Genomic DNA, 11,986 nt, shown 5'->3' on the forward strand with positions numbered 1-11,986 from the left:
AAATAATAAGGGAAAAGATTTATGCAGCTTCAATGATAGTAATAACGCATATCTGCATCCTGCCACTGGCACATACTCTGACCTTGATGGCCTTTGTGGACGTGACCATTTTCCAACAATACTTTCAACCATTTATCCGTCTGACGAACCACCTTCAACAAGGTGGAACTTTACAAAGGCAAATTGGTCTACAAACACTATGTTCTGAAAAACTAAAACGTGACTGTTTCAGATAGGTTCCTGATCCTGTACAACTTTTTTCAGATATATTAAATGCTAATAGAGACGAAAGCATTCCTAAGTCCTCTGCAAACCCTCATATACGTAAACCATGGTTAGATAATAATTATAAACAAGCTAGAAAAAATAGGAAGAAAGCTGAGAAATATGTCCGCCCACATCCCACTGTCCACAACTTGAATAACGTCAAAATCACAGGCGTCAAAGCGAGACGTACCTTTAAACAGAATAAACATAAATCCTGGAGGAACTATGTATCAAATATCAATTCCTGAACACCCATGTCCAAGGTGTGGAACATGATGCAAAAGAATAAGGGCAAAGGATCAAAATCGGGACTTCACCATCTCAAAGATGGTACTACAATTTTAACTACTAAATCTGAAATTGCCAACAAACTTTGTGAGACTTTCGCAAACCATTCCTCATCATCAAACTATCATCCTCAATTTGAGAGGTTTCAAAAACAGCAGGAAAAGAAAAAGGTAAATTTATACTCTGATAATGGTGGGGCCTACAACGAAACATTTTCATACCATGAATTACATACTGCCCTAGCTGACAACATCAACTATCAGCTCCTGAAACACTTGCCCGATTCATGTTTGGAAACTTTACTCAATATATTTGATGAAATATGAACCGGAAATTTTCCTCTTTCGTGGCACAATGCTATTATTATTCCTATTCCAAAGCCTGGACCTCATGATACTAATCACTAGATTGTCTCCTCCAGACTCGATTATTTACAGACCGCCGTCATATAGCTGGAATATTGCTGAGTGCAGCGTTAAATAACAAACCAAGCAACCAAAGCCTGGAGTTGATCATACAGATCCATCCAATTACCGTCCAATATCATTAACTAGCTGTGTTTGTAAAACCATGGAACGCATTGGTTAACAATCGATTAGTCTGGTACTTGGAGAGCAATAACCTCCTGAGTGACATCCAGCGCGGTTTCCGAAAAAAAACCAGAAGTACCATTGACCATTTGGTGCATTTAGAATCATTTATAAAAGATTCCATTGTCAACAAACAACATATTTACAGAAGGCATATGATACAACGGGGAAACATGGTATTTTTAAAGATTTGCATGAATTTGGATTGAGGGGCAGATTACCTAAGTTCATATCTCAATTTTTAAATAACAGACAATTTTAAGTACGAGTGGGCTCTACCCTGTCTGATCATTTCGATCAAGACCTGGACATTCCCCAAGGCAGCATACTTATCAGTCACATTGTTCAGCATGAATATTAATAGTCTTACTAAAGTACTAAACGGTAGCGTTGATCGTTCACTTTTTGTGGACGATTTCAACATGTCTTGTCGTGGTAAGAATATGAATACAATAGAAAGCTCCTCCTTAACAAAATTCAAAAATGGGCGAACGAAAACGGCTTCAAATTCTCAAAGAAAAAAACAAACTGTATTCACTTTTGTCATAAATACAAACCACATAGGGTCCAGATTTATTTGTAGATTGTAGTCCTATCAAGTTAGTAGAGGAGGCCAAATTCCTGGGCCTAATATTTGACCGTCATCTGACATTCTTACCACATATCAAATATCTGAAGGCAAAGTGCCTGAAGGCTCTCGACTTGTTAAAACTAATAAAAGTCGTTTCAAGTTCTCAGTGGGGAGGGGGTCAGACCACCCTCCTTCACTTGTACAGATCGTTAAAACGCTCCAAACTAGACTGTGGTTCCATTGTCTATGGTGGAGCTTGCAAAAGCAATTTAGAAAAATTAGACACAATACACCATCAAGGCTGAAGGCTCTGTTTTGGAGCTTTTAGGATCTCCTCCATGGACTGTTTGTATGTGGAGGCTGATGAACCTTAACTCGAACAATGCAACATTAAACTTTCACTGCAATACATCACTAAATTGCACTCAAATGAATCAAATCCAGCATACAATTATGTTTTTTACCGTCAATATGAAAACCTGTTTCAAAATCTATCAAACCTGGTTCCACCTCTTGGAGTCAGAATTCAACCACACATCACCGCAGCTAGAACAGATAGAATATATATAATATCACCTTACCGTATTCTGTCTTCTCCTCCCTGGCAGATGGTGAAGCCAGAGGTAGACCTTACCCTCACTCAGCTCAAACAGTTTTAACAAATCCTTTGGTTTATCAACAATCATATAAACAACTACGATCAAAATACAATTTTCACAGATACATTTTTACAGACGGGCCCAAGGATGGTGGCAAAGTTGCAAGTGCCACCGTCATTGGATCAAGAACTGTCTCCTCAAGAATCCCAGATACTAGTTATATCTTTACTGCTAAGGCCAAACTATCTTAACAGCTTTGATCTATATTCAGCAACAAAACCAATCTAAAAATTTCATCATCTTCTCCGATTCATTGTCATGACTTCAGGCACTTAAAAGTGTAGATGCAAGAACACAAAAAAACTCTGAAACGCTCGCATCACAGGGAAGTTATTGTCAGTGTCATATCTTTAAACGTTTCACACTGAACGTTTCGTTTGCATCACGAACTGTTAACATTGAAATGATGCTTTATGTGACGAAGTGACGAGGTTTAGTAAACTACAATACAAAGTAAAGGAAGTTTAGTTTGTGACATTTAGACCTTAATTTTCTATATAGACATGTTTTGACATTTCTTAAAACGGATGCATTAATTTCACTTTTTTTATTTCAACAAATACAATAGCATATAAATGCGTTAACCCAGCATCACAAAATGTCAGAAATACAAAAAGAAATCTAACATTTGTGCTCCAACATACTTTCATACAGACTGTGACAATCGGCAGGCAACATGGAGGATCACACAGCACATGTACATCTAATGCATGGAGATTGTGTGCTCACACCTGATCACATGACAGGAAGAGGTGAAATTGAGGCTTCAATATACATTTAAGATTATACAAAAAAATCATTGCTGAAACCTGGGTATGAACTCATAACCAGCAACCTTTCTGGAATTCAAGTCTACATCTATATCCACTGGACTACAGAGAAGCATGAGAGCTCCTGAACAAATTAACATCATAAACCTAATCAATAGAAAAAAAACCCTTCATCTTGGCATGTTCAAAAAGTGTCTCCTTAAATCATCCTATAATCCCAGACATTTTAGAACTTTTCAATGATCTTTCTACTGGCCAATGTGACAATGGTTGCCAAGTCATGTAGGCCAAAAAGGAAGATAAAAAGGCCCTTCTGATGCCTACACTGAAATTGAATGAACCCTGATCTTTATTCAAACATGTAAAGGTCAAAATGAATGTGTTCTTAGTCAGAATGAAATGACTGAAGGGACTACTTAGGACCCAACCAAACAGAGTTACCTGTACCAGCACTTGTTACAATATAAGATAACCATCTCACAAAAATATTCAAGCCTCTGGCCCGTAAAGATTTTTAGAAGAGTTTTTAATTGTTCAGGTTTTTTACTTAAAGATGGCTACATGGCAACATCTCAATTTCTGATGCCTTTAACAAACTTTACCACCCTTATCTCAACAAACATCGACATAATTTCAGCTAAATCCTTCTATCCATTTCAGAGAGGTCAGAAATGTAAAACGTTTTTTTGACGATGGCGACGACGGACGATTTTAAACTATAACTTTCATGTGTGAGTTTATCAGACTGTGAACCTTCATTGAGTCAGGGCCAAACAGTGTATAATGGTTGTCAGGCTCGCTGATTTGGTTGATGCATGTCATCGAATCCCAATTGTGTTGATCAATGCTCATGTGGTCAATCTCTGAAGTTGGCTGGTCCAGACTCGATTTACAGACCACCGTCATACAGCTGGAATATTCCTGAGTGCGTTGTTAAACAAGAAACAAACAAAACAATATCCGATATTCATACAGTTTGGTAACTCAAGCACTGCTCAAAGTTAGCTAAGGATCACCACTTCAAAAGGTAATACGTAAATCATCTGTTGAAACAACAAAAGACCATATAAAGCAGAGTCGATTATAGGATTCTGACTATATCATGAGTATGTGTGTGTGAATCACTACCAAATAGTTATGATACCAGGTATTCTCGAAAAGATCCGAGCGTATCCTGCCCCACCAGCGGCACACGTCACAAACACATGCAAGGCAAGTCAATTGTTTAACTGAACACGGGAACATATGGTACAAGTAAAAATGGTGAATTGCATCGGTCATAATTTTTGTCACTGTTGCGACAAATTTGGAAATAGCTTCCACATGTCTACCATAAACCTCTTTGAAAGCTTTACTGAGGCATTGCATGTTGTAACCTTGATCAAACAACTTCTGAGCAAGAGTCGTATGGCGCTTTAAAATCTTGGTAGAAAGAGTATGCCCGATTGAATCTCCAAAGTCGTGAAATGTGGAAATGGAATATTGCTCGTCATGAAGGTAAAGTTGACTATTGGAACGTTGAAGTCATCCCTCTTGTCATACAGTCTTGTGGAGATTGTTTTGTTACTCTGAATCGTTATGCATAAATGTAAATATGATGTGTTTGTTTGTTGTTTAACGCCACACTCAGCAATATTCCGGCGACATGACGGAGGTCTGTAAATAATAGAATCTGGACCAGACAATCCAGTGATGAAACAGATGAAGCGGTCTCACTGGTCTCCTATATTTCTAGTTCACGTGGGTAAATATCAGTGGAAGGGAATTGGTTATTTGATTGTTATTGAACGATATCGACTCATTGATATACCTAAAGCATAAGTTAAACTTCTTGGCCCAATTACTTTGTTTTGACTTTGCAAATCCAAACAGAAATTCCAGTTCATATGCATAAAGACACAGATCCGCAAGAAGGGGAGCACAATTGGTGCCAATGGGGATGCCTACTTCTTGCCTAAATGTCTTATCCCAAACTTTTACGTGTTTAAACATGTATCACTAATGTTCGGTGAAGAGTGAAAAATTCATGAAAGTTTGTTTGCAGCAGCAAATGCAAAATATCACGTTAAAGGGCCATTCACACGGTACAACTAGTGGCATACAACTTGTTGTATACAATAAGTTGCACAAACTGAAGTTGTATACAACTCGGCATTCACAAGGCGGAGATCTCTGACAAAAAGCTTGTGATTCACTACATTATCGCTGGAATCTTGGTTGCCGAGTTAATGTTCACACGCAGAACTTTGAAAAATCAATGCTGTGCGAGATTTGCGGTCGCGCGGTACTGGACCAACCTCTGACGTTGCAATTTAACGGACTTGTATATTATTGAATTTTTAACACCCCCCTTCAAAAAAAAAAATTTAAAAAAATAAATGTATAACGTGACACATTCGACATGAAAACGTACTTGTATTATGTGTCGAAAACAAATTTTCCGTTACATAATGTCAAAACACGACGGCGATGCCCACATGTACAAAGACAAAAAAACAACGCAATTCCAAGTCATTGCAAAACTCAGTATCCGTCATGTCCGTGGTTAGCATCTGCTTTGGCTCAGAACAATATATTCTAGTATCTTTTTTGTTTATGTGTATCTACAAAGTTCCCACACAGCTATCGATTTTAATAGCCACATCGGTTCCTTTTCTGGGACATTGAATGATTGTCATCCAAAACGTCCTGAAGACATATTTCAGATTTTGTTATAATATAGAAGATGAACTATAAAAATCCTGAAAGTGCCCTTTGGCCAGTTGAAATCAGATAGTTTAAGCTTATTTCCCAATTTATAAGAAACGTTGAAATCGGTAACTCAAAATAGCAACAGTATATTACCAATTATATTCGGGTATAGTATGGAAAATTTCGATTAAAAGAACAGAAAGTTGGGCTTATCACTACAACAGCTCCACAACACCTCCACCCCCAGCAAGGCACACCCAAACCCCAACAGACCATGACCCACCTCCACCCATGAATTTATGCCCTTTTTATTAAACCTATCTATATAAATTTTCCACAATGAATATTTCACAATTCTCCAAAGGAAATATGTATATGCTGCAGTGTGTTACATATACAAAGCATCTTACGGAAAGGATAACAGGATGCATGTCAACTTCTATGACCAAACAAACAGCTGATTATGGCATTTTAGATTATATTAGTAACAGTACTGCATACATGTATCCATTTTGCAGCAGTGCATTATTTTGCTGGGTGAAACGATAGAGATATTCAAATTATAATTCAAGACTGAAACAGTGAACTACTTCATGAACTGAATGCGGTGTGCACTAGTTCACCCGCACCTCAAAGAAAATAACAAATATGTACAACGATGTTGATGCTGACGTATACTAATATGACATCACTATCGGTAACCTCCCGTCATAACGTAGCGAGTTCACTGATAGCAGTACGCGGAATGTTTGGAGTAGGTTTTACCGTAGTGCTGGGATCACATACATACATAAATGAGTCATGTAAGTTAAGTAATCTGAATCAATCTGAAATCATTAAATTCTGTTTGTTTTTATGTTTCCATTCTCGCCTTGATACTACGTGGAAAGGCAGACCGTCGTCAGTCTGTGTCATTTTGCGTCAATCATGGCGGCACGTTGAACGATTTTTGTTGATTTTTTCCAAATAGGCCTAAGTATCTGGCCTCTAATTATTCGTTCCTCAATTCTTGCAACGATTATCGACCCATGCATATTCGTAATAAACTGAGCAAATGTGTGCAACAAATTGTCGACCGAATCTCTCGGAATAGTAAAATGTTAAGTAAAACTAGAAGTTTGCTTTGTTTACATTTTTAAATGAGTAGGCCCACTGGTAGGTTTCAGAGCACAGGGTTTGGTTTCACACTTGAATATTGCGGTTGATTTCATTTGGACCGTTTGTATTAGTGACTTAGACAAAATGTCAATTGATTCTTAATGGTGTGATGAATTCAGAGATGTATGTATGGTAGCTGAGTGTGAAATACATGTGATGTGACAGGCATCTCGCTTGACGCGAAAAGAACCGTGATTTTGCAACACTATCCAACATGGAGGTTCGGTCCCGACTTTTTATATTTCGAAAACGAATATTGGGATATTGGAGTCTTTTCGGAATGATGATTAGTGTTTTGACAAAGGGCAGACACCCAATGGTTTTGTAATGGAACTTATCATGTAGCTATACGTTATTTGAAAAAATAATCACATTTAGAACAGTGAATTGGTAAAATGCGAAAATGGCATTTTTTTCGCTGTATGCTATTTTCAGGTGTCGTTAGTGATACATGTGCTTTGGCTAAATTAGTTGTTAATGGCATCATATTATAGATACTTTCCCATAGAATCTAAAACTGTGACGTGTATTTGTGTGTATGATGTATTTTAAGTTTTAGAAACGTAATGTGGACCTTATCTCATCTAGGTCTACAGTACAGTGTACAGTCACATAGCCTGTCGTTTCAAATAACACCATGAACAGTTTAACCTGGAGAATAAGACCGATGCAAATACAGTGGTATTCTACGTACCTACTTTTCATATGTCCTTTATTGTGTGGTGACACTTAGGATACCGAAAAACAGAAGTTACCGACGTGAATCGGAGTCGCCATTTTTGTTTACAAATTGACGTGTAAATGTCACCTGATTTTCATACGCGTTTTGATTGGCTGCGTTCAAACAACTTGTCGCATGAAAATAGAGCATGTCCTATTTCGTACAACTCGCATCCACCAAGTTGCATACGTCAAAAGTTGGACCGACTTGCCCGTTCACACGATGCAATGTGTTGCATGCAACAGATTGTATACAACTAGTTGTACCGTGTGAATGCCCCTTAAGTAAGGCCAATGCTCTGTCAGTGTACCGCGTGTACATGAAACAAAAAAACCTGATTACTGTAAGACATCATATAAATTATAAAAATGTCAGAGCTTACACAAAAGACATTTATTTCTCCATAAGTCTAATTATAGTCATAAACAAGCGAATGAGACTGTGCATGTTGCAGTGTTGTATATACGTGTGCATATTTGTATATATTTTGTTGAACTGATGAATTGGCCTATTAATGCATGCTGGGAGTTCTAAAGATCTCTGCACTTATTATTTTTGTCCCCTAACAAGAGTTAGCGAAAATGTCATAGTCGAGTGAGTGAGTGAGTTAAAATGTATCGTTGCATCAGCATTATTTCAGCCATATAGCGAGGAGTTAATATATTCAGAATTTAGTTATTTATGCAAAGTTATATTTAAAACAATTTATGAAACATATTTGAGCATAATGATATCATGTATACAGTTTTAAAACACGGGCTATAGGCCACCAGTACCCAAAGCTAGGCCACCTCGCTGGGGATCATGGGGACTTACAGTACCTCTGCTTCCTGCATGATATCCCAGCAGGATGTACGTCATCACTTTAGGATCTGGTGGTTGTGCACAAAATTAGCCAATATGAAAAAATACTCAGCAATGAGTTGGCTCAAAAACACTGGTTGATGATAGTTACATCGATTTTAATAGGATTACATGTCACACACGGGGACAATAATTTTACGGTATTTTAACCTCCTGGACAGAGCCTTCAATAATGTCAGTTGATAGTAGCATCACGCAAAATTTGAAAACAAGCATTTAATTATTCACATACATATTTAAAATTTATTATACACACCAATTTCTTTGAAATAGTGAGTGAGTGAGTTGGGTTTAACGCCGCTTTTAACAGTATTACAGTTATATCACGGCGTGTCAGCTTAATGTGGGAGGAAAGCCCGAAGTGATGCAGGTCTCAGACGTTTACCACTTCAGTGAAACCCACAAGCACGGTTAGGTGCTGACAAACCTAGAAACATAATCGGGGCGAACCGGGGTAAGAACCCCCAATCATAGGTTTCTTGCGTGCCCAAGGGACGCAACTCTTCACCGCGAATCGCGGCGCCTTAGACATGCTCTGTTTACTGTGATATTAACTTGCATAAATTTGTTTATACCCCATATTGATGATCCATAAAACATGACTGGTTCAACAAGATAACTTTTTGTACTTAACACATGCATAGTTAGACATACCTCCTGCCACATCAAACTTCTTAAATAGCAATGATAAGGCGCGACTGGCAGATTTTAGTGTTTCCTTACAATCTTTCCTCTGTCTAAAAAGTAAATGAACCATTAGTCAAGATATCTTTAACTTTCAACATTCTGTAATGTGACATCACCACAACTGAATTGAACTCTGGTCGTGTCACAGAAGCACTTTGAAAGTGTACAATATTTATCTTGCTGCCATTTACAGTTGATTGCCAACGTTTGCACCAATCATTTAAGACATTTAGCAGAGACTGTAGAGATGCTTCATCTGGAGCAATGAGTGCGACATCAGCAGCATACAACAACACAGATAACATTATATCATCTATTGAGATTATTAACACATTCAACCAAATCATGATAAACAGAAGGGGAGAATTTACAGCCGTATTTTACTCCTCGATAAATTCAGTGAAATATCAATTCAATTTTACAAAACAATTTACATTACGATATAGAACTTGTATGGCGTCCAATATTTTACCTTTTACACCTACTTTTCCCAGCTTGAACCGCATCTTTTCTCTTGTAATGGTACCAAACGCCTTTTTTTTACACAAAACTAACAAAATTTGATTGTTTTTAAGCTATTCTATTTTAGATTACAGTAGATAAAACATATGGATGATCCGTACAATCTCTCTCTTTTGGGAAACCATTTTGATTATCAGCAAAGATAGTATTGCTCTCCAACTAACAAGACAGTCGAGTGTTTAATATATCTGCATTTATTTTACAAGGGATTGAAATATGTGTAATACCTCTTTATTCTAGTGGGTTACATGAATCTTTCGTACTAGCTTTTGGTATCGGGTTAATTACATTCTCATCCCATGAACTGGGTACAACGTCCTTATTGAAACGATATCCTATAATACTGAAAAATAAGTTAAGACAACTTGCGTTCCTCAATACAGCTGCCGATATCAAGTCAAACTGGGTGATTTACCCCATGTAGATGTTTCCCAATTGTCGGTGGATGTAAGCTACATCGTGGTGTCTGTCGCCACAAGGATCAAGGATACGCCTAAGAGGTGCCCTCATACTTTTGCTAGTCTCTAAAGTTGAAACTATTTTGTAGTTTATATTTGAACCCAAAAGGGTGGTTTATATGGACATATGGCCACAATGCAAAATTCAAGGCTACTGGAGGTACCTCAAGGTCACCAGGATCACTGAAGCAGTACTGCTACATCATGATCAGAAGAGACACCTTGGCACCTGATAGTTGAAGTTTAATAATCTAAATTAGTTGTTTCTTCTTAGACATTTATGATCTGTTTACTTCTTTTCGTATAGATATAAAACAATGCATGTTTTGAAGCACACGAAGAGCTTTTTGAAAACGGCGGTTTTTCCCGATTTTCAGTACAAGTATCACTATTCTCCAACGCCTTTCTTACGTCATCATTTGTTAGATTTGTTCATGCTTGGGATATCCTTCGATGTCTTACGTCCGTCCGTTTTTAGTCTAGTTTTGTTCCTATTAAGCTTTGTTTTCATTTGTTATGTGAATCCTGTTGAAAGTGGATTGATCCCGAACGGTCTCATGTATGAAAACTAAATAAGACCAAGACATCTTGAATAGTATGGTAGATGTCACTTGTGAAATAATAATTTCTAATCTTAATGAAAAAAACCCAGTGTATTTAGTCAACCAACATTATACCATTATCTTTCTTCTATGTCATTGTGTACTGTCAATAGTGTGCACATTTTGCATTTACCACTCTCCACTTTCATATGATCATAAAATATATAAGCTTAGTTATAATAAATAAAATATCAATAGCTATTGCCTGTCCTGCTGTTTAACTCTAATGGCGAATGAAAATGAATTAAGCCTCAATGGCCCCACAATCAGCGTAATTTAACACCAGTACGCTTTGGGATTTCTAACAAAAGAGGGGAGTTAAGAGTTGTGTGCCATTCTAAACATTCACGGTTGGATAGCTATGGTCACAGAAAGAAACAAGAAACTGAACAGGATAAGATGTGTTCTGATTAGATGAAATAATACGATTGATAGAAGGTTCAAAACGACCAAGAAATCGAATGCAATTTGCCATCATCAAGCCGAACAATTTTACATCTCTCTCAACAACTTGACGGAAATTGTGAGAAAGTGTCTATGTTAAAAAATATTGTGTGTGGTTTTTGTAACAGTTGTGATCTAGTATCACTGAAAGTTACATTGAAAAACATCAAATTGAGACGAACCAATTAATTTCAGTTGGTTGATTAACCACTTCCCAACAGTACAGACGGTGTGTTGTGTTTCAGCTGCTGCAGTGGTATATGCTCGTCAAGGAAGTAATGCAACCTTGTCCTGGAGACTACCCCAGCCTGCTGTCAGGGAGTTTACAGTGAGACGTTATTCATCAGACATTACTCTGTTCCATGTGACCAACTATAACAAGGTGGACATCACTAGCACGTACAGGACAAGAGCAGAGTTTACTGGGAACATTGACTCGTCAGGATCTGGTGTGTTCAGTTTCCTGCTGTATGATGTTGTCTGGAATTCTGACCGTGGTGTCTACAGTTGTTACAGGGGTTCACCAGGCTCTAGAGGGGATCAGATGTCTGACTGCGGACAGGTGCTTGATGTAATACGTGAGTATATGGCCCAACTGATTGAACAATACTATTTGTTATAATGTGATTATATGTATTTGGAAACCATAAACTGATACGTTCTTTCAATCACCTTCACAGGATTAACTCTGTGC

At 37.6% G+C, this 11,986-nt stretch overlaps 1 protein-coding gene across 1 annotated transcript in view; it reads left to right on the forward strand.

The window, feature by feature from the left end:
• LOC124118441 (deleted in malignant brain tumors 1 protein-like) overlaps positions 1–11,986 on the forward strand; it is a 196,527-nt gene that overhangs the window by 18,173 nt on the left and 166,368 nt on the right. Inside the window, exon 3 of the mRNA XM_048398648.1 lies at positions 11,538–11,870. Within this exon, the coding sequence (XP_048254605.1) occupies positions 11,538–11,870 (333 nt within the window). The remainder of the gene's footprint in view (positions 1–11,537; positions 11,871–11,986) is intronic.

The sequence above is a fragment of the Haliotis rufescens genome, unplaced genomic scaffold (assembly GCF_023055435.1).
Source record: "Haliotis rufescens isolate VD_foot unplaced genomic scaffold, xgHalRufe1.0.p SCAF_18, whole genome shotgun sequence".
Taxonomy (NCBI): Eukaryota; Metazoa; Mollusca; class Gastropoda; order Lepetellida; family Haliotidae; genus Haliotis; species Haliotis rufescens.